General features: G+C 40.1%; 1 protein-coding gene across 3 annotated transcripts in view; it reads right to left on the reverse strand.

Annotated features, from left to right (window-relative positions):
- LOC122554117 (cAMP-dependent protein kinase catalytic subunit beta) overlaps window positions 1-24,090 on the reverse strand; it is a 197,368-nt gene that overhangs the window by 99,188 nt on the left and 74,090 nt on the right. The window contains exon 1 of one of the 3 annotated variants that reach the window (XM_043698624.2): window positions 2,556-2,809. The exons of the other annotated variants lie outside the window; for them this stretch is intronic. Coding sequence (XP_043554559.1) covers window positions 2,556-2,757 — 202 coding nt within the window. The 5' untranslated portion in view covers window positions 2,758-2,809. Of the gene's footprint in view, window positions 1-2,555; window positions 2,810-24,090 lie in introns of those variants that run through there. 3 annotated transcript variants of the gene reach the window in all.

Here is a 24,090-nt window from a genome sequence, read left to right on the forward strand (position 1 = left end):
CTGGACAAAAACAACTTTGTGGAAAGATTCAATGGGTGGGGTTGGTCTCTTTGAAGGAGGTTTCTTTGAGACATACAAAATTATGAAGAGCTGTGGATAAAATAGAAGGGCCTATTTACTTCAGCAAAACGTTCAGCGACTTGTGGGCATAGATTGCCAGAATGATTAGAGGGGAGATGAGGGAATATTTTCATCCAGAGAGATGCAAGTATCAGGAACACACTGCTTGAAAGGGTAGTAGAGGCAGAAATTCTCAACTTACTAGAAAGATATTTGAACATGCATCCCATGTGCTAAACACTGTAGAGCTATGGAGCAAACATTGGAAAGTGGGATCAGCTCATTGGCTTGTTTTTCTGTTGGCACTAACACAATGGGCCATATGGCTTTTATCTGTGTAAATTTTCTACAATTCAATGAATTGGATACTTCAAATACTTTGTAACTCGTCAAGTACTTTTAAAGTGTAGACACTGTTGTAATATGGGAAATGCAGCAGCGGATTTGCACATTATATCGTTTTGTGGGATATTGCAATGACCAGTTAAAATGGTTGTTGTGATGTTTGAGGGACAAATATTAAATCAGGTCATTTGGGATAACTCCCTCAATCTTGTCCAAAACAAAAGTATTTAATAATTCGGTTAAGTGTTTGTTGGGTAAGTGCAACTTGACAAAATATCAATGGATGTGGAGATAGTGGAAACAACAGATAATATGAAATACCCTAAAAAGAGTGGTGACAGTAGAAGCCTTGCTATACTCATGGTGATTAAATTATCTGGCCCAAATGGCTTGTATCCCAGGTTAAGGGAATTGTGGGTTGAAGTAGCAGAAGATGAGAGAGAGGTGCCAGTGGATTAGAAAATGGCAAATGTAACACCTTTATTCATGGAAGGATAAAAGGATAGTGTTAGTAACTACAACCTGGTCAGTTTAACATCAGTGATGGGTAAGATTTTACAATTCATGATCAGGGGAAAAAATATAAAGCATCTGGATAAGTTTTAGATAATTTAGGACAGATCATAACTGATCTAAATTTGGTTGAGGAATAAGAGAATATTAAAGAATAGAATGCAGTGGATTTTAAGAAAACATTTCACCAGGTACTGTATAAAAGCCTGATTAACAAAATTTGGGCTTATGGAAGAGGAGGGTCAGTGTTCAATTCGATACAAGATTGGCTTAAGGACAGAAATTAGTGAGCCATGGTAGTTTTCTTTCCCCCCACTCAGGATAACAATAGACCTTTTTTTGGCCATATATAAATGACTTGGATTAGCAAACATGGAGGAGACGCAAACTATGAGATAGAGTATTAGCACTGGCAGACAAGTATCAGTGAGAATTTGAAATACAATCCAGAAAAGAGAGAGGTAATGTATTTTAGCAAAAGGAACAGAAAGAGGCAAAGGCAGGGTAAGTTATGCTAAATCTTACAAAGCTCTGGTCAAGCCCCAACCAGAGTACTGCATTCAATCTGGTCACCACACTTTAGTAAAGATATAAAGGCTATTGAGACAGCTCAGAAGTGATTTACCAGAATAGCTTCATGGTTGGAGAGTTTGTGTTACACATTTAGGGTGGAAAAACTGGAGCAAAGGAAAATGAGAAACAACTTGATGAGAGTTAAAAGATTATGACAGCCTTGATAAGGTAAACAACTGGGGAAAAAGCTCTTCCCATTAGTTGAAGATACAAAGATGAGGGAACAGAGATTTAAGATTTTGGGTATGAGATGGAAGAGCAATAGGAAATGAATTTTGTCCTCATTGGTAATAACCTGGAAACGCTGCCCATGAAAGTAGCAGTAGTGGAGACAACGAATGATTTCAAAGAAAACTGGACAGGCACTTGAAACTGAATTTGCAGAGCTATGGGACTCAAACGGTGGAATGGGATTGACTGGATTACTCCACTGGGAGCAGGCATCAGTTCAAAAGGCTGAAGGATCTCTCTTATAAATGCTTTATGACCAACTGCAAAGACAAATAGAACTTCTGTCTAATGTCTCATGAGAAATGAAAGCTCTGACTGTTCAGCAGTATTGCACTGGAATGTCAACCTAGACTTTTGTGCTCAAATCCTGGTGTCGGCCGAGAATCTGTAACTACCTGCCTCAGGGTCAGGTGTGTGCCTAACTAAGCCACAGCTTTCACAGGTGAGACAAGAGTTTACATCCACTTGATTAACAGTCATTTCCTGAAACTGTGTACACAGAGAAAGGCTTCAACTTTACTTTGACGCTCCTTGCAGTTGATTAGTTATCCAATTATCAAACAAACATACTTCCAGCTGAACCAACTGGCCATCTCGGAAGAGGTTAAGGTTAAGAGGAGGGGTTTACTTAGTAGACTATGGGACTTTAAGACCTTCCTTGTACAGAAACTGTTCTTTCCTTAACAAAAAATAAATCTAAGATTGCTGAGTAATTTTGCTCACAAAACAAATCCAGACGACAATTTACTAAGAGCCTTAGTCACTGCTAGGTAGTATATTTTTTGTAATTTTGCACAAAAATGACATTGGACTGAAATGTACAGTAAACTTACTACAATCATCCCAAGTGAGAGTGTATCCAGAAACAAAGACACCTTCAGTTTCCAGAAGCAGATTTTGCTCATTAGCAGCCACTTTTGGTTGTCTGTGAAAAATTCTATTCGCTAAGACTTCCAGTTTAACCAGAGCTGAAGAGGTTTTTGATGGTTCTGGCCCTGTGGACTGGTAACCGAATTGATCCTTTTGTTGGGCCATCTGCTGCTTTGAGTCACATTAAATACTTTTATAGCTATTAACAAGGGTTGCAAACGTGTAGCACAGTGATCTTCTTAGAGCAGCTATGGCCTGTAGGCTGAACAAACTTCCTGTTTGCAACCAAAAGGCTGTTACCCCAATCAGCACTTCAACCACGGATTGTAAGCGAGTACTGTAGTTTCCTGTCGACATGAACAGCACATTTCACAACCCTCCTTTTTAAAATAATTTAAAAGTCAGTATTTTACAAAGCATCAAAATCTTAAAATTTTAAAACTGCTCTGGCAATTTCATTCTGAGCAGTTCAACAGCTTAAACAAACGTAGAAAGGTTTATACCAAAATAGCATTTCCTGTAAGTGAGCCTGTACGAGACCACAAAACTGTCTGAAAATAGTTTAAATATTTAGAGTCCATGTATTTTTCACAAGTCAAAGGTTACATAGTGTTAGTTCCTTTTTTTGCTAGTTTTCACCACACCAAAGACACTAATTCCCGATTGGGGGCTAAGAACCCTTTTGTACCACCTCTCACCCAGATCTTAACATGAGTATGGAGGGACTGCATAAGCAAGCTTCAAAGCAGAACCCGAACCTCGCTCCATCTGTGAAAGCATGCAAGTGAAAGCTGAGGTCAATGAATAGCAATGAGAAACAAGAACCCTGGCTCATCTTCCACACAAATAAGAGGACATACTTTACATGTGTTTGCTCATACAGATGTGGAGCTTCAATATTTTGTTTTTTTTTGCAATTGCCCCCTCATACTTTTGTTTGAGAAGACTCTGTCTAGCAAGAATGAATCAATTCCTCTGCTCAGATCTTGATTCACACTAAGTCCCGTTCACTCACCACCCCTTTTCTTGTTGACCTACAATGGCTCCCTGTTATGTCAAACTTCCATTTTAAAATTTGGATCCTTGGCTTCCAATTCTTCCATGGCCTCGCACAGTGTGTGCCCTCTATTCCCACATTTGCGCTATAATTTTAGCACTAATCATTCCAGATTTCATTAGAATTCAGCTGTATGGCCCCAAGCTTGGAAATTTTCTTTCTAACCTTTCTAGCTCTCTATATGTCATTCGTCATTTAGCATTGTTTAAAACACTTCTTAACGAAGCTTTCGACCATTTACCTGAAAGTCACTTCACGTGTCTGTCAAATTTTGTTTTGAGAAACTCCTGAAGCACCTCAGGACATTTTGTTTTGGAAAAGTTGTATGGCAATGTAAATTATTGTTGGATTAACTGGCAATAGGGAAATGGAAGCGACTATATACTTGGTTTTAATCATGGAACTAGAGGGTTTTAAAAATACATCCTCTGACCTTCCCCTTCCTTTTATTAACAAAATACTTGTAACAGATATTTTTAGTTCTTTTGCCACCAGAGGGATAAAAGTCAACATGGAACTTGACAGCTTTGCAACACTGAAATGAAACTTCAAAGAGCTTGTGTTTAAACAGTATCTTGTATTTCATCAGGAGATATCAAACTACTTCACAAAGTTAAAACTCTCACTACTTCACAGACTCCACTGTAGGCTCCAGCAAATACAATGCGAAAGAATCATAATTGGAACCACACACAAACTTGTCTTTAAACTTATTTGATCAGACTATGACTTTTGTTTGCAGATCAGGAGTGTGAACTACTTATGCTGTCTAAAAAAAAACAAAACTTGGCTTTTTGTTAACCAAGTATAATTTTCGACAATATTTTATTTAGAGCTATTTGCATGACTATATGGTGAAATAAGTGCGAGCTAAAAAAGTCCATTGTGATAAAGTTTAGTTCAGCCTTAAGGGTGCCTCGCTTATGGAATTGTAACAGATAGATATGCATAGATGTTCCGACAAAGAAACCACTAATGTGCCTTTTCTCATGCGTGCATACAATAGCTAAGGATTTGTTTAAAAACAGCCAGTTGAATTTTCGTTGATTTAAGTTGTAATCCAAACTAAGGATAGTATTTTAACACAGAGATATCAGAAAGTTTCTGCATAACTACACAGCCCTTTCCTCTGTTGAATTTAACAGATGGAACAATTACAATAAGCAGTTTGTGACAATTTGCAGTTTGTCTTTGAATTGGTGCTGCCATAGAACTTACTTCAGGGGTGGAGTTGTTTATAACAGCACCTGTTCAGAGTGAGACTAAGGTGATTTTACGCCAGCACAACTATCCCAGCAAATGAACAATCTGGAAGACATGCTGCTGTTTTTGGCTCTCACATCAAACTTCAGTGAGAGGATTCACAGCAGACAAACTAATGAGTTCGAGACCCATGTGATTCTGTGGATTTCAATTTGAAAACTTCATAACATCTAAAAATCAGAGCATCATACAGAATTCACAGCAGACAAACAGGACAATCCTGTCTAACTAATGCATTGTAATTATTTTCTGTTTGAACCTCCTCCCACATATCATTTAACTGAGTAAAACGCTTCATTTTATCTCAGTTTCTCATAATATAGCAAGTTATGATGCCTAGGAAAGCCAGAGAATAAAAGCAAAAGGAGGCATAAAGAGATTTGAATGAAAGAACACAAATTTTAAATTGGAGTTGTTGCTAAGTTAATAACACAAAGAATTGGGGAGAGTAGGGCATGCAGTCCACGAAGTCTCCTCTGTCAAGGCTGATCTTGGGCTTCAATTCCACTTTCCTACCCACTCCCATATTCTTTAACTTCCCAAGACGCTAAAAATCGGTCTTTTCCAGCCTTTTATGTATTCAACAATGGCAACTTCACAACCTTTTGGGATACAGAATTCCAAAAATTCACAACATTCAGTCAAGAAATTTCCCATCTCAGTCCCAAATGACTGGCCTCTTACACGGAGGATTACGCACATGCTTTAGATTCCCTGGTCAGAGGAAATAATCTTTTAGCATCTATTCTATGAAGCCTTTCAGAATTTTATTACATTTCAATCAGATCACCTCTCATTCTTTTACTCTTCAATGTCCATAGGTCCAATTTGCCCAGCCTCTCAACAGGACAATCCCTCATTCCCAGGAACTAATTTAGCGAATCTTCTTTATTGCCTCCAATACAAGTATGTCTATTCTTAAACGTGGACAGCAAAACTGCACAATATTCAAGGTTTCAGCAAGGTCTTTGACAAGATCTCACATAGGAAACTGAAAGAGAGCTCATGGGATCCAAGCTAACATGACACGTTGGATCCAAAGCTTAAAAATGTGTTGCTGGAAAAGCGCAGCAGATCAGGCAGCATCCAAGGAGAAGGAGAATCGACGTTTCGGGCATAAGCCCTTCTTCTCCTTGGATGTTGCCTGACCTGCTGCGCTTTTCCAGCAACACATTTTTAAGCTCTGATCTCCAGCATCTGCAGTCCTCACTTTCTCCCCGTTGGATCCAAAATTGGCTTAGTGACAGGAGACAGAGTGGGTGGCAGACGGTGACTCAGTGGTTAGCATTGCCGCCTCACAGCACCAGGGACCCAGGTTCGATCACAGCCTCGGGCGACTGTCTGTTTGGAGTTTGCACATTCTCCTAGTGTCTGCGCGACTTTTCTCTGGGTGCTCCAGTTTCCCCCCACAGTCCAAAGATACGCAGGTCAGGTGAATTGGTCACGCTAAATTGCCCATAGTGTTAGGTGCATTAGCCTGAGAGAAATGGGTCTGGGTAGGTTACTCTTCGGAGGGTCGGTGTGGACTAGTTGGGCCGAAGGGCCTGTTTCCACACTGTAGGGAATCTAATTGAAAAGTGGAGCTCTGTGTAGAGGTGTATCACAGGGATCAGTGTTGGGTCGCTTATTGGTTGTGATATTCATACATGATATAGATGAGGATGTGCAGGGGATGATAAGTTATTTTGTGAATGACACAAAGAATGGTTGGTGATGCAGTGATAAGGAAGGTAGTCGGCAACAAGAGGATATAAATGGATTGGTCAGATGGGCAGATCAGTAGCACTTGGAATGTAACTCCAAGAATGTATGAGGTGACACACTTTGGAAGGAAGACAAGACAGTATCCAAAATGGCAAGACATTAGGAAGCCTCAGAGGGAGAAAGGAATCTAAGCTTGTTTATAGATCCCTAAAGATGGTTAAGATGGCACAGAGGGTGCTTACCTTTATCAGTCATGGCACAGATTATAACAGGGAGAAAGTGAGGACTGCAGATGCTGGAGATCAGAGCTGAAAAATGTGTTGCTGGAAAAGCGCAGCAAGTCAGGCAGCAACCAAGGAGCAGGAGAATCGACGTTTGAAGAAGGGCTTATGCCTGAAACGTCAATTCTCCTACTCCTTGGATGCTGCCTGACCTGCTGCGCTTTTCCAGCAACACATTTTTCAGCATAGATTATAACAGCAGGGAGATCATGTTGGAGCTGTACCAAAATTTGGTTAGACCACAGCTGGAAAATACTGTGCGCAGTTCTGGTCACCACACAACAGGAAGACTGAGACTACAAAAGAGGTTCACCAGGATATTGCCTGGGATGAAGCATTTCAGATTTGAAAAGAGACTGGATAAATCCAGATTGTTTTCTTGGGAGAATAGAAGATTGAGAGGCATGGACATGGTGATAGAAAGCTGTTGTTCCCTGTAGTCAGAGGGGTGATAACAAAGGGGGCATAATCTTAAAGTGAAAAGCAGGAGGTTTGAGAGGATTTGAGGAAAAACCTTTTCATCCAGACACTGGATGGGGTCTGGAATGCATTTGCTGGGAGCGCAGCTGAGGCATGAAACCGCACAACCTTTAAAGTACTTGGCTGAGCACATAGAACATAGAACAATACAGCACAGAACAGGCCTATCGGCCCACGATGTTGTGCCGAACATTTGTCCTAGCTTAAGCACCCATCCATGTACCTATCCAATTGCCGCTTAAAGGTCACCAATGAACTATCATTCAAAGTTACTGGTGTAGTGTGGGACAGTAGGACTAATGTAGGTAGTAGTACATCTTTGGCAGTACAGAATTGATAGGTCAAAGAGTTTTGACTTAGTTATTTATATGTGGTATCACTAAAACTCTGCACAATTGTAAGATAATTTCTTTATTTTTGCACTCACATCCCCTTTCAATAGAGGCCCAATATGGAATCTGCCTGACTGCTTTATCTGTAAGCTACAGCTGTGTACTTTGTATGAGCATACCCAAGTCTCTTTAAATATAAACACTGATGAGTTTCATACCTTTTAAAAATCTTGTCCTTGTTTTCTTGCAAAGTGACTAAGTTATCACTTTTCTACAAAGCAATCCATCAGCCATTTTGTTGCCACACTCACTTAAACCTATCTATTTCTCTTTGAAGCCACTGCATTCTTCTCGCAGTTCACCTTTCCACCTAGCTTTCTCTCGTCAAGTTTAGGCATTACTCTGCCTCTTCATCTAAGTACTTAATGCAGATTGCAAATAGGTCCCAACACTGGTCCTCGTGATACTTCATTATTCACTGTCTGCCAACTTGAAAGTTCTCAGAAAGGCCAATAAACCTGTCAAGGAAGGCTTTCATTAGTAAAACTCTATAAACTTGTTCTAACCAAATTATACTTTTTGACGTACATTGTTAAAACTTTCTTAATAACAGTCACTAATATTTACCCCAAAACTGATGTAAGGCTAACTGGTCTATAGCTTATTTGTTTCTTTATCCTTTAAAAATTATATAACATTTACCAACTTCTAATCTGTTCAGGCCTCTCCAGAATCTAAGGAACTTTGGAACATCATAGTTAGCACATTCACTGTCTCTGCATTTATCTCTTGCAAAACCCTCATGTGTAGACCATTAAATCCAAGTGATGTCAGATTTTAGTCCCCTCGGTTTCTCCTATATTTGTTCTCCATTAGTATGTATTTGCTCACTTTTTAAGCCATTAGGGTATGATCTATTGCTTGAATGAAACTTGTATTTTCTGAAATGAATATCTTGCAGAAGATGCATCAGTGATGAGGAGCAAGACTTGCTGCAGCATAGTAAAGATTTGGACGAACCAAAATTTCAAGGATGAAAGTTGACTGAGATACTTTGGAAGTGGAATACATGCTTTGTAATGGACAGTATATGGGGCTGAGAACTCAGTTTAAAGACAAATAATAGAGAGATTGGGAAAAGTGCAGTTCAATCGGAGATACTGCTTTTGTGAATTTGAACATCATTGAGGCTAGTTTATATCTTCAGGTGAAATAATACTCTGAACATCCTTGCAAGCAGGGGAGATATTACTCCCCCTAGCAAGAAAGCTTGAAGTTTAAACCAGCCCAGTTTATTCGGATCCCAGAGTGATTCATAATAACTTTCACAGAAGAATAAAGAACAGTTGAGAGTTTTGAATACTATCTTGCCATCTCAGTGAAATGTGCAGTAAATATTTTTACTCTTTTACCACAGTTGGAACTATAGTACTTTGTATCATGAATAGCAAGATTACAGAGCACAATATTATTTTACATGCCAAAGGATGAATTTTCCAAATCAATCATTAAAGGAACAAAACGATCCTTAATACTTTTCATATTTACAACGTAATGTCATTTTCTTTCCCTTCAGTTCTACCCTGCATTGTTAGAAGATTCGAAGTACAGGTGGTGATTCAGACTAAGCCACAAATCATTCTAAGAAATAAAAAGTATAACTAGCTATTTCTCTTCACTCTTTTTGAATTTATTAAGGAAGAGAATAATTATTGCTCCACTCTGGTGTCCTCATTTTCTCTATTTCAAACTTATTTTACAGTATAAAAATTTCAAGCAAAAGACTCTGGTCCACCCACCCAGTTTTGGTCAACTTCTAACAAGGCAAAACCACTAATAAAAGCAAAATACTGATGCTGGAGATCTGAAATAAAGACTAGCATTGGAAAAACTCAACAGTTCTGGAAACATTTGTTGAGAGAGAAACTAAGTTAATGTTTTGAGTCAAATAGGATTCTCTTTTTGAACTCAACTGGTTTAAATGCAAAATCCTATTTGTTGACAAGAATCTTACTTGCTTCCTTAATGTAACTTTGTGTTTAGTATGTACATAGTCATGGAGCCAAGCAATAGTCTCAACAGCGACTAGAAGGAATTCTTTTAGCCTGCTTTCAAGTTCAGTGAGCAGACACAGTGAATCATTGTTTGGACTGTACCACAGCTGCAGCTAGTCTTAGCAACTTAAGTTGAGTGGCTGCACCGACAGCTTGGACAGTCCAGAAACAAGTTAAAATGGCCCACTAACGCTATGGGAGATTAAAACAAAAGATGAGAGATTCCTTTGCATGTTCTCTCCTACCAATGCTCCTCAAGCTGTTACTCCTTGGTCTTCGAGAGTTCTACCACCCCCTGAGAAAAGGAACAGGAAGTGACTTCACCACAAGAAATGACATCAACCCAAAGAAACCCAAATATATAAAGAGAAAGGAATTTTCAGCATTGCTTCACCTGAGGCCCACTGAAGATGTTACCTCGTAGGGTGACATCGGGAAATGAACGAGCAAACCTACATTCATCCACTCCTTGGTCTGCTGGGTTTAACCATATTTGATGGCATGAAGAAAGGCATACTATTGATGGTTTGAGATCAGTGAATAAGGGCAGGTTTGGGTTAAAAGGTAGCCACTCTCCAAAAGCTTGCCTGTTTCTAAGGTCCCCCTCATTTAGAAGCAGGCTGATTGGGGATTGGGAAGCAAAATTGCTCAAGACGAGATGAGTTGTTTGAGCAATTGCTCAATGATGCATGCTGGTGTTGAATTGCACATTAATAAGCTGGGTGTTGCAGATTGGTCACAATGAGGCAGTGTTTTCTGAAGTTGAATATATGATGGCAATAGCAGAGATCCTTAAGATTTTGTCCTGCGATCAAAATAAATCATAGAATCATTGACTCCCTTTCGTGTGAAAAGCAGCCATTTGGCCCATTGAGTCTGCACCATCCCTCTGAAAAGCATCCCACCCTATCCCCATAATGCAGCATTACCATGATCAACGCACCTATCTGGCACATCATTGGACTGTGGGAGGATATGTAAATCAGTAACTGCATTGAGACAGTTATTGCGTGTTTTAATTTTTTCTGCAGTCTTGATGAAGAATTGTCTTTACACACAAGCTTGTACATGACAATGGATCATTGTGCTACCTGTCAATACCTGGCCAACACCAAAGTAGCCAAAGATCCTTGGAGCAAACCAAATCTGCATTTGAAATTCAACACAGCTGGAGTTTCAGGTTAATCTATTTTGACTCAGATTTCACTGCAACTTTAAATTGCAACAAAAGTAATATTTAAGTATTTGTGTAAATATAAACTGAATGCAATTTAATTCTACTGCAGGAGCAAGAAATGTGAAGTGATGCAGACATTGAAGCAATGAGAAGCGATGGTAGAGAGGATGTAAAAACAACAGACACACCTGGGATTTCACATGTACAAATCTGTGAAGGTGACATGTCAAATTGACAAGGATGCTACAAAATAAAACATATGGGATGGGAGATTTCAAAAATTGCTGCACAGTATGAAAGGGAAGTTACAGTAAAACTTCTTTCCTCAGCTGGAGTTTGACCTCAGCTGGAGTGAATGTTCCAGTTACAGGCTCAAAAGAAAAGATGTCAAGGTGGCCAAGATGCTGCAGGGGATGCAATATTGGTACCAGAGATGAACACTTCAGGCATATGGAAAGGTGAAGGGATTGGGATTTATCAGCTTAAAGCAGAAAAGGTTATGAAGAGATATTTGTTGGATGATTGAATCTGATTCTATTATAACTTCCTAAAGATAACTGGATTAAAAAAATTACAGCTGCAAAAGGGGAACAACTGACTGAATTTCCCAAGCTCCGCAGACCTGATCTCTAAGTTAAAAATCACAACACCAGGTTATAATCCAACAAGTTTATTTGGAAGCACTGCTCCTTCATCAGGTGGTTATGGACAGCCACCTGATGAAGGAGCAGTGCTCCGAAAGCTAGTGCTTCCAAATAAACCTGCGGACTGTAACCTGGTGTTATGTGATTTTTAACTTTGTCCACCCCAGTCCAATACCAGCACCACCAACATCATGACTACCATCAACACCTCTAATAGGCAAGCATCAAAATATTTAAATGAGGGCCAAGTCTCTTGGGAGTTGTTCTGTTGCCTCCCCTGGACATTCTTCCTCCATTAAAGCTGCATGTGACTGAGTTTTAGAACATTTTTTTAAAAACATTTTAAATACCCACCTGACTCAAAATGACTTTTTTGGCAGTAAAATTATATCCAAGAATCTAAAGTTCAGCTTCTGGGGGTAGAACAGAATTAAACCAGTTACTTGCTCCCACAGACTAGCATTTTTGTAGCGCTGAAAATGTTAAGTCACTAGAAGCACTTCAATAAGGGTAAGCAAACATCAAGGAAGACTTTTTCCTGCAGAAATTGTGCACAGGGACAGGATGTCCTTCCAGTGGGAGTGTATATTAATGCTGATATGTCACCCTACATGCCCAAAATATTTCACTATAAACACACAATATTTCAATTTCACACCAATAAGAATAATGCCTTTTGGCTCCATTAATAAAAGTTATGGCTACAGTGCAGAGCTCACTTATTTCTAAACACTTCTTTCTACATGGCAATCTTTCACATCTATGATAAATGATCAATTCCATTTCTGGCAATGTTTTGGTAGCGAATGCCAATTTGTAAGAAGGAACCATGTTTAATTTTGGCAGCAAACATCAGGGAAAAAAACCCCGAGAGGGAAGCAGACTTAAAGACTGATGCAAAACTATTTGCACAATGTATTTTTCATTAAGGTTGGTAGATGTTCTTTGGAAGGTCAGTGCAGACATGGGCCAAATGGTCTGCTTCCGCATTGTAGGGATGCTATGATTCAATGAAAATGAGAGGCCATATTTGATTTGTTGTGTTTTGGACCCAGTATAATACAAGGAGAAATGCAAAGTAAAGTGACTGTGTGGCATTGAAAATGGACATGACAGTTCAGATACAATTTCCTGCTCTTAGGAGTTAAAAGAAAAACACCTTTAACATATTGCAATGGTTCAAGAAGGCAGGTCACCAACATTTTCTCAAGGGCAATCAGTGACACTCATGTGCTATGAATGAACATAAAAAGAATTTAGAAACACAGATGCAAGAAAACAGATTTAAAAGTAGTGAAATCAAAACAGGTGTTTTGCAGAAAATAACAAAGTATCTCAAGTACCAAATGACAAACTGAAAGCGATACCTTCATATGTAAAATCAAAGAAACTGAGTAAGAACAAAAGAAACTGAGCAGAAAACAAAAGTGAGGGAAGAGAATTTAAGGATTATACTATCATTACTTTTACATTTCTTTCACCCCTCATGTGTTTATGAAATACTTTTAAACTGACCAGTCAAAAATTAATTTAAGGCACATGATGAGGGCTCCATTTTCTATTGCTCCCTCCAGCTGGTCATGTTAATTTTCACTTTCACAAAAGCAAAATATATTTGCTGGACATCTGAAACCAAAGGGGTCTGACGGAAGATACTCATGAGCCCAAAATTTCAAATCTACTTCCTGAGCTGAACACTTCCAGCATTTTGCTTTCTTTGTAAAGGAGAAAAACTTTCCTGGGATGATGGGCATTGCTGCCAAGGCCACCATATGATGCCCATCTCCAACTGCCCTCTAACAGAGTGGTTTGCAAGTCTTTATCAGGCAGCAACTATGAAGCATCCACATTTTTGTGGGCTGGAGTCATACACGCCAGACTGGGTAATAAGGAGAGAGCTCCTTTACTAAAAGGAATTAGTGATTCAAATGAGATTTTACAATGGTTAATGACAGGTGGTCACCATTACTGCAACTGGTTACCATCACAGATTTATCAATCGATTTTAAATTCCACAAGCTGTTTAAATTTCAACACCCCACAAGATGCATTGCAGCGACTTGCCCAGGTTTCTTTGCAAGTGCTTCCTGTGCTTACCAAATGAAAAGATAGGGGGCAGCAGTTGTACAGAATCATCACAACTGCAACTGTGCCACCCATTGTTTTTTAGACTCCACATTCTTCTCACTACAAAAAACTGTTTCTTGGCTTCATATTTTAACTAAGTGATCAGGAAATTGATACAGGTTTATGAAAAATACACAATTAGTTACAAAGGTGTCTGTTTTAAACTTAGACATTCATGAGCAACAGTAACAAATGTAACGCATCTAAGCTAAATAAGCAGAGCGAAGAGGAGCTGCAACAGAACTTTTGTTTTGTTCATGTGTGTCCTGGGGTGTTATTGAAGGAGGGTTATACCCGAAACGTTGACTTCTTCACCTCCTGATGCTGCCTGGCTTGCAATGTTCTTCCAGCCCCCTGCCTGTCTACCTGGGGTGTCGTTGGCAAGACGAGCACCTAACATCAGTTGCCAAACACCCTCAAGAAAAATTGCATGCCATCTTAAATCACTGCAATCCATATGAAGGACTTCCATAGTGCAGTTAGTTAAGGAGTTCCAGGATTTTAACCAAGCAACAAGAAATTAGGATGTTGCATAACTTGGACAACATTGATGAGGCCTCATTTAGAACACTAATTCTGGTCGCCCTTCGAAAGGAGGGATGCTGTTAAACTTGAGAGGGTGCTGAAAAGATTTGCAAGAATGTTGTTGGGACTGGAGGGTTTGAGTTTAGGGAGAGGCTGAATAGGCTGGAGCATCAGAACCCAAGGAGTGACATTATATAAATTTATAAAATCATGAGAGGTACGAACAAGATGAATAGCCATAGTCTTTTTCCTAGTGTCGGGGAGTTCAAAACTAAAGGGCATAGGTTTAAGGTGAGAGGGAAAAGATTTAAAAAAGGACCTGAGGGGTAACTTTTGCAGCAGAGGGCGGGTTACGTGTATGGAAAAAGCTACTGTAGAAAATGGTGGAAGCTGGTACAATTACAAGATTTAAAAAGCATTTGGATTGGTGTACGAATGGGAAGAGTTTAGAGGGATATGGGCCAAATGCTGGCAAATGGACTAAATCACATTGGAATGTCTGATCAGCCCAGATAAGTTGGACTGCAGGGTCTGTTTCTGCGCTGTATAACTCTGAACAAATATGCAATTGTGGTCATCTGTTGTCCCCTAGTCCTTTGCATTGGAAGTGTAACCTTCATCTACCAAAACACTTGGGCAAGTGGGTGCAGTGCATCTTGCAGATAGCATAAACTATGAATATGCTGCACTGGTGATGACGAGAGTGAATGCTGATCGGGTCCATTCAAATGGACTGCTCTGTTCTGAATGATCAATCTCAATTCTTATTAGAGCTGTAGTCAACCAGGAAAGTGGAGAATGTCAGAGCATTCTATCATAAACCTGACTTCGACCTTGCAGATGGTGAACAAGATTTGAGGAAGTGGCAAGTTACTCACAACAGAATTTTTGGCATCTAATCTGTTCTTGTAGCTACTTATACCTGGTTGGCCTAGTTCTGCTCAACTGTGATCCCCAAGATGTGGATGGTGGAGGATTCAATAAGGGTAATGTTGCTGAATATCAAGCAACAATGATTGGCTTCCATAATATTGGAAATAGTCATGACTTGGCATTGTGTGGTGTAACTGTTGCTCGCCACTAATCAGCCCAAGCTTAGACTTTGTAGCTTTTCTGTACGACAACACAGACTGCTTGATTATCCAAAGAGTGACGAACAGAACTGGGCATACTGTAATCATTTGTGAACCACCTCACTTCTGACCTTATGAAGGGAAAGCCACCGCAGAAACAAATGATGATGAATTGGTTTGAGACACTGTCGTTAAAAAAATGAGTATTTAACGGAGTCCAAAAATCAAAGCAGTGAATGATCACGAGTAGGGTTTCTTTTATCATTAGCTTTGATGCATATAGCACAGGAGGATGGTATTCAGCCTATTGTATCCATGCTTGTTGCAAGAGCAACACATTTAGTTTACCTGCTTACCCCCAACTGAACGAAAACATTGAAAACTAGTACAGTAAACCAATGAAGAGCACCAGATGATGATTTGAAACTGGAAGAAGTTTCGTGATTTTCAGATTTTTCAATGCATACAGTTCAATTGGTAGGTTTTATGATAGATTTGTGATTCCAAAAATATTAAAAGTGCCTCACACTAATGGTAGGGGAGAACTTGAAAAGTAAATTAGGAAAGTGAAGAGAGTGCATGTGTAAGTATTGGAAGGTAGAATAAAGCAAAACACAAATGAGTATATAAAGAACAAAAGAATAACTAGGGAAAGAGTAGAGCCATTAGAGTGCGGTCTACATGACAATATGGTGGCTCAGTGGATAGCACTGCTGCCTCACTGCACCAGGGACCTGGGTTCAATTCCAGCCTTTGACGACTGTCTGTCTGGAGTTGACATGTTCTCCCCGTGTCTGTGCGCTTCCTGCTGGTGCTCCAGTTTCCTTTAATACCCAAATGTGCACGTTAGGTGGATTAGGCATGGTAAAAGTAGGGTTACATGGATTGGGGGAGGGGGCTTGCTCTATGTGGGATGCTCTGGTTTGGGCCTGGAGTGGTGAGAGGAGGAATCGGTGCAGACAAAATGGGTTAAATGGCCTCTTCCACGCTTTAGGGACTCTACGACTCCATCAAGGCATTTGATAAGGTCCCTCTTGGCTGACTGGTTAAGAAAGTAACAGTTCATGGAACCTAAGGCAAATGTGCATGTTGGATGCAAAATTGGCTGAGTGACAGGAAGTCTAGGGTGACAGTAGAAGGAATTTCTGCAATTGGAAATTTGTTTCTAGTGTATTTCCAAAACACTGAGTACTGGGGCCCTTACTGTTTGCCATGTCCATTAATGATTTGGACTGAAATGTATAAGACCATTTGAAACAGGAACAGGTGAAGGCTGTTTGGCACCTTTAGCCTGATCCACCTTTCAAGATTATAGTGATCTGACATAGCTCTCACCCACTTGCCTGCCAATTACCCATTATCTTTGATTCACTGACTGATCAAGAATCTACCTCAGCCTTACGAGTTCAAGTTTCAGTGTGGCAAGTATATTCAGTATAAATGAATTCAGTAAAAAAAAAAGAGAGACATTTGTGGACTGTCACCAAAAAGCTCAATGGATTGCTATTGTCAGCTGATTGACACACCATGACGCCAAGGTAAAAACAATGACTGCAGATGCTGGAAACCAGATTCTGGATCAGTGGTGCTGGAAGAGCACAGCAATTCAGGCAGCATCCGAGGACAGGCACCTTGTTTTTTCTTTGCTATATCCTCATGTGTCTAGACAAAGTTAGGGAAATGTGATGATGTATCCGCAGCAAGGTCACTGTTTCAGGCAATTCAACCAATATATTCATTTGCAATACAATGAACATCAGCGTGCCCTTTAATATTTGCTGAATACACAGACACTGTCTATGGCTTTGGGATGAAGCATCTGGTTTGGACCAAATCACCTACTTACTCACTGCATGAATAATTCTGTGGCCTAAGAAACTGAGCCAAATTGAGTTAGCCAACAAGGATTAACATTTTACTGCTGACTGGAAGGCATCCAACAGCACTGTTGGCAAAGGCAAAAAGATTTTCAATCCAGGTGCTGATTTTGAACTCTGACAGCCTAACAGATCTAAAATGGTGCCAAATAAGGATTGCCTCAAAAAGCCTCTTTTACACTGACGCTTTAGGTCAGATTCCATGAGTCAGTTCCCTGCATTTAGATGACAAAATCCATCCTTGTTTATCTTGGTAGCATAAATATGAAGTTTTTTCCCCCTGAGTTTTTAATTCTGGCACTGATACAGAAACTGGATTTGAAAGCATCTATATTCTCAGATGTTTCTGAAATTCAAACTTGACATGGGCTTCTTTAAAAATTACATTCCTTACAACAACTCACATTTACATACTACAGAGGACACTTTACAGACTGGTAGTTACACAAAAATGAATGTCATGTGAGATAAATAAATACTAGTCGGAGTGACAAAAAGCCCAACTAAAGAAACAGGTTTTAAAAGGTCTGAAACGGAAAATAGGGATGCAGAGTAGTTTAGGGAGGGAACCTGAAAGGTGCGCTGTCAATTCTTGCCTCTCCCCATTTACGCAAGTGTCAAAAATCTATTTAGTCTGGGATTTGGACATCCTTCCCTTTTATGGCCAATTTGGTGGATGATGTTTTTGTGAAGCACATTTTCTTTTTCTTTACCAAATGTTATCATACAAACACAAATCTTTGTTGCTATCACTAAACTTACACAAAGATGACTACACGCTGAAGTTCTATTTGGTGTTGCTGTGACAAAGAAGTTCAGGATGTAAGTAGACCTATCTATGACTCTGGTGTCCCCAAGAGTTTTTTCCAATTCATTTCAAAGGATGCGGCTGTCATTAATTAGGCCAATATTTGTTGCCCATCCTTAATTGCCAGAGGTTAGTTAAGTGCAAGCCACAGTGGATCTGGTGTCACATATAGGCCAGATCAGATAAGGATGGCAGATTTAAAGCCCAAAATGAACATTAATGAACCAGATGGATTTTCCAACAATAATTGCAAATTGAATGCAAATTTCACCAACTACATGGTTAGTTTGAAGCCCCATGTCCCGAGAAATGGGTTTCTCAATGACTAGTCCAGTGGTATTATTACTGAAGTTCTACAATCTTATCTACACTAGGCTCCAGTGCCTTAAGTTCATTCTCAGTAAAATAAACAGCAAGATTAGAGTGGTGCTGGAAAAGCACAGCAGGTCAGGCAGGATCAGAGGAGTAGGAAAATCGATGTTTCGGGCAAAAGCCCTTCAGCTGGACTGAAGGCTCTGCAAGTTCAGCTAAGTTCATTCAGCTTCATTCTTGCAAACTGGGCACACATTCATACAATCTGCGACCCTACGAGACAACTGCGGAAAGTTGGACTGATGTGAAAAATATTTATAGAAGATAAGCAGGACACATCAATTGCCAAAATCTGGATTTATATCAACAGGTGGCCACATTGTCATGACAGCTGTTCTGGCGGGAGAACACTTAAATACAAGCTACTTTTACACTGAATGAAATCTATGCTGGCAACACCAGCTTTTTGTGCGTGACCATTGTCAATCCAAATGTAAACTTGCCAGGTTTTTCCAAGATAGGAGGAACTCATTTGCCACCAGCTCAGAGCACCAGTGTCAGAATCTGGCATGATTAATACTGTGTGTGCTCTTTATGAAGGCTTCCATATACCCATCATGTGGCTGCCAAGAGGGCTATGACTAAACAAGCCAATTTGGATTGTTGTTTTAGAGTGAAATGCTGACCAATAAAGTACTTTGCTTCATTTCAAGAGTATGACTGAAATAAAACAGTACTTCACAGCCACAGAGATACATTGTGCTATCTTCTTCAAACATTGAACTAGAGTGTAATCATTTTCAGGGATTTAACGGATTGGGTTGGAGTCCACAATATAGCAAATAAGATTTGCTTCTTGTGTTGTACTTTGTTCTTATACATCACTCCCTCAGTCACCTAAACATTTCATTAAAAACAAATTCAGAATTCAAAGAGATTTAACTTTGCCAGGTTATTTCCCTTAGATATTTTTACAATTTGAAATAATTAATTAGTATTACACATTCTGAAATGGGATCACACAAACCACGGTTACCTTTAAGTAAGGCGCACAGAGGCAGATTGGAAGAAACTCATCAACCCAAAGTCGTCATGGGAATTCAACAGAGACAGATGAGTGTGTTATCAGTATTAAGTTGTACCAAGCTAGAATCCTGATGAGATAATTAAGTGTTAAAAAAATTACCTCCATTTCAAAATAATGGCTTGATTCTTCTGATATTTACCTGAAGTTTTTTCAGCAATTAAGTATTAGTATTTATAAGTATTTGTATTCAATTTTTAAAAATCAGTTTTTAAAACAGTACTTTTTAATTGACTTGGATACCAGCACAAACCTTGCAGCTACATCCTTTTAGCAAATACTTGGTCTTTCTGATTATAAAACAAAACAAATTACTGGTCTCCATGAAAATAATAAAATTAGATTCAAATAACCCCTGAAAAAGGCAGCAAGAATAATGGTAAGTATACTTGTACCCACAGAATAGGTTTGGCCAAAGAACAACATTGGGAAATCCTAATTTTATAGTAGGCAGAAGATCAAAGCCACTGACTCATTACCTAACCATTCTATTCCTCTAACTTGGAATGCTTGATTCAAATTTGTACAAAATGGAATGTGTTCTACTCATCAGCATTCCCACCTAATAATCAGAACTCTGAGGAGTTAGAAAATAACTCAAGCCATTATAGACATCTAAGATTATTTTTTAAAACTATACAAGGCTAGCTTTAAACTCGTTGGCTTTACTTAATATACATTAGTAGATAATTAAAGTCTGGAGTAATTAAATGGCTTCTATCTTCAGTGGTGCAGTATGATCTATTTTTGTAATAACAGAAACTGTAGTTATAAATAGTTTTGACTTGCTGATTATATTCAATGTTAATTGTTAAATTATGTTAAAAATAGAAATGGACTGGGACAAGAGTTTGAAATAAACTTTGTCCGGGATAAATGCTTAAATCTTTAACAAATACATTAAGGACAAAAGAGTAACGAGGGAGACAATAGGGCGCCTCAAAGATCCGCCTGTGTGTTGAGCCAGAGGAGATAGGGTAGATACTAAACAAGTATTTTGCATCAGTGCTTATTGTGGAAAAGGACATAGAAGACGTAGAACGTAGGGAAATAGATGGTGACATCATGTAAAATTTCCATATTACAGAGGAAGTAGTGCTGGATTTCTTGAAACACAAAGGTGGATAAATTCCCAGGACCTAATCAGGTGTACCCTTGAACTCTGTGGGAAGCGATTGCTGGGCCTCTTGCTGAGATATTTGTATCATCGATAGTCACAGGTGAGGTGCCAGAAGATTGGAGGTTGGCAAACGTGGTGCTACTGTTTAAGAAAGGTGGTAAGGACAAGCCAGAGAACTATAGACCAGCGAGCCTGATGTCGGCAGTGGCCAAGTTGTTGGAGAGAATCCCGAGGGATAGGATGCACATGTATTTGGAAAGGCAAGGACTGATTAGGGATAGTCAAGATGGCTTTCTGTATGGGAAATCACGTCTCACAAACTTGATTGAGTTTTTTGAAGAAGTAACAAAGAAGATTGATGAGGGCAGAGCAGTAGATGTGACCTATGTGGACTTCAGTAAGGCATTCGACAATGTTCCCCATGGGAGACTGATTAGCAAGGTTAGATCTCATGGAATACAGGAAGAACTAGCCATTTGGATATAGAACTGGCTCAAAGGTAGAAGACAGAAGGTGGTGGTGCTGGAGGGTTCTTTTTCAGATTGGAGGCCTGTGAGCAGTGGAGTGCCACAAGGATCAGTGCGAGCTCCACTACTTTTCATCATTTGTATAAATGATTTGGATGTGAACCTAAAAGGTATAGTTAGTAGGTTTGCAGATGACACCAAATTTGGAGGTGTAGTGGACAGCGAAGAAGGTTACCTCAGATTACAATGGAATCTTAATCAGATGGGTTGAGAAGTAACAATTGGAGTTTTATTCAGATAAATGCGAGGTGCTGCATTTTGGGAAAGCAAATCTTAGCAGGGCTTATATACTTAATGGTAAGGTCCTAGGGAGTGTTGCTGAACAAAGGCACCTTGGAGTGCAGGTTCATAGCTCCTTGAAAGTGGAGTCGCAGGTAGATAGGATAGTGAAGGCGGCGTTTGGTATGCTTTCCTTTATTGGTCAGAGTATTAAGTACAGGAGTTGGGAGGTCATGTTGCGGCTGTACAGGACATTGGTTAGGCCACTTTTGGAATATTGCGTGCAGTTCTGATCGCCTTACTATCTTGAAAGGGTTCAGAAAAGATTTACATGAATGTTGTCAGGGTTGGAGGATTTGCAGTTGAATAGGCAGGGGCTGTTTTCTCTGGAGCGTTGGAGGCTGAGGGGTGATCTTATAGAGGTTTATAAAATCATGAGGAGCTTGGATAGGATAAAGAGACAAAGTATTTTCTCTGGGGTGGGGGAGTCCAGAGCTAGAGGACACAGGTTTAGGGTGAGAGGGGAAAGATATAGCAGATTAGTCACAGAAAATATTCAAAGCTGAGTTTGATTGATCATTGAACAACGAAGAGTGGAGGGACAGTTAGATTGGAGTTGAGGCTAACATGAGATCAGTCATGTTCTTACTGAATGATGGAGCAGACCTGAGGGACCAAATGGCCTACTCCAGCTCCTATTTATGATCTTCTTCTGAAAGGTTGAGTATAGTAGGGCTGAAAATGACAAAAGCAGAATTTGTGTGCAATTCTGGTCTCCCTTCTATTGGAAGGATGTTTTGAAACTTGAAAAAGAGTTCAGAAAAGATCTACAAGGGAGGTGCCATGCCAGGGTTGGAGGGTTTGAGCTATAGGGAAAGGTGGAATAGGCCGGGGCTATTTTCCCTGAAGCATCGGAGACTGAGGGTGACCTTATAGAGATTTTTAACATCATGAGGGGCATGGAGAGGATAAATAGACAAAGTCTTTTCCCTGGAGTTGAAGAGTCCAGATCTACAACGTAAACGTGTATTGCGACAGGGGAAAGATTTCAAAGGGCCCTAAGGGTTTTTTATGCAGAGGGTGGTGTCTGTATGGAATGAGTTGGCAAAGGAGATGGTGGAGGCTGGTACAACCACAACATTTAAAAGGAATCTGGATGAGTACATGATAGGAAGGGTTTAGGGGAACATGGGCCAGGTGGTGGCAAATGAGAATGGGACGAGATTAGGCTAGAATATCTGGTCGGCATTGACGAGTTGGACTGAAGGGTCTGTTTCCGTGCTGTACATTTCCAAGACTCCAAGATCTAAGGAGAGAAAATGAGGTCTGCAGATGCTGGAGATCAGAGATGGAAATGTGTTGCTGGAGAAGCGCAGCAGGTCAGGCAGCATCTAGGGAACAGGAGAATCGACGTTTCGGGCATTAGCCCTTCTTCAGGAATGGCTAATGCCTGAAACGTCGATTCTCCTGTTCCCTAGATGCTGCCTGACCTGCTGCGCTTCTCCAGCAACACATTTCCATCCAAGATCTAAGGGGCAACTTTTTCACGCAGAGGGTGGTATGTGTATGGAATGAGCTGCCAGAGGAAGTGGTCGAGGCTACAGTCATAGAAATGTACAGCATGGAAACAAACCCTTTGGTCCAACCTGTTCATGCCGACCAGATATCCCAACCCAATCTAGTCCCACCTGCCAGCACCCGGCCCATATCCCTCCAAATCCTTCCTATTCATATACCCATCCAAATGCCTTTTAAATTCTGTAACTGTACCAGCCTCCACCACTTCCTCTGGCCGCTCATTCCATACATGTACCACCCTCTGCGTGAAACAGTTGCCCCTTAGGTCTCTTTTATATCTTTCCCCTCGCACCCTAACCTATGCCCTCTAGTTCTGCAATCCCCGACCCCAGGGAAAAGACTTTGTCTATTTATCCTATCCATGTCCCTCATAATTTTGTAAACCTCTATAAGATCACCCCTCAGCCTCCGACGCTCCAGGAAAACAGTCCCAGCCTTTCAACCACTCCCAATAGCTCAAATCCTCCAACCCTGGCAACATCCTTGTAAATCTTTTCTGAATCCTTTCAAGTTTCACAACATCTTTCCGATAGGAAGGAGACCAGAATTGCACGCATTATTTCAACAGTGGCCTAACCAATGTCCTCTACAGATGCAACATGACCTCCCAACTCCTGTATTCAATACTCTGACCAATAAATGAAAGCATACCAAACACCACCTTCACTATCCTATCTACCTGCGACTCCACTTTCAAGGAGCTATGAACCTGCTTTCCAAGGTCTCTTTGTTCAGCAACACTCCCTAAGACCTTGCCATTAGGTGTACAAGTCCTGCTAAGATTTGCTTTCCCAAAATGCAGCACCTCACATCAATCGGAATTAAACTCCATCTGCCACTTCTCAGACCATTGGACCATCTGGTCTAGATCCTGTTGTAATCTGAGGTAATCCTCTTCGCTGTCCACTCCACCTCCAATTTTGGTGTCATCTGCAAACTTACTAACTATACCTCTTATGCTCACATCCAAATCATTTATGTAAATGATAAAAAGTAGAGGGCCCAGCACCGATCCTTGAGGCACTCCACTGGTCACAGGCCTCCAGTCTGAAAAACAACCCTCCACCACCACCCTCTGTCTTCTACCTTTGAGCCAGTTATGTATCCAAATGGCTAGTTTTCCTTGTATTCCATGAGATCTAACCTTGCTAATCAGTCTCCCATGGGGAACCTTGTCGAACGCCTTACTGAAGTCCATATAGATCACATCTACTGCTCTGCCCTCATCAATCTTCTTGTTACTTGTTCAAAAAACT

The sequence above is a fragment of the Chiloscyllium plagiosum genome, unplaced genomic scaffold, assembly GCF_037043375.1.
Source record: "Chiloscyllium plagiosum isolate Xiang-an unplaced genomic scaffold, Cpla_swu_hap1 HiC_scaffold_9, whole genome shotgun sequence".
NCBI classification, from domain to species: Eukaryota; Metazoa; Chordata; class Chondrichthyes; order Orectolobiformes; family Hemiscylliidae; genus Chiloscyllium; species Chiloscyllium plagiosum.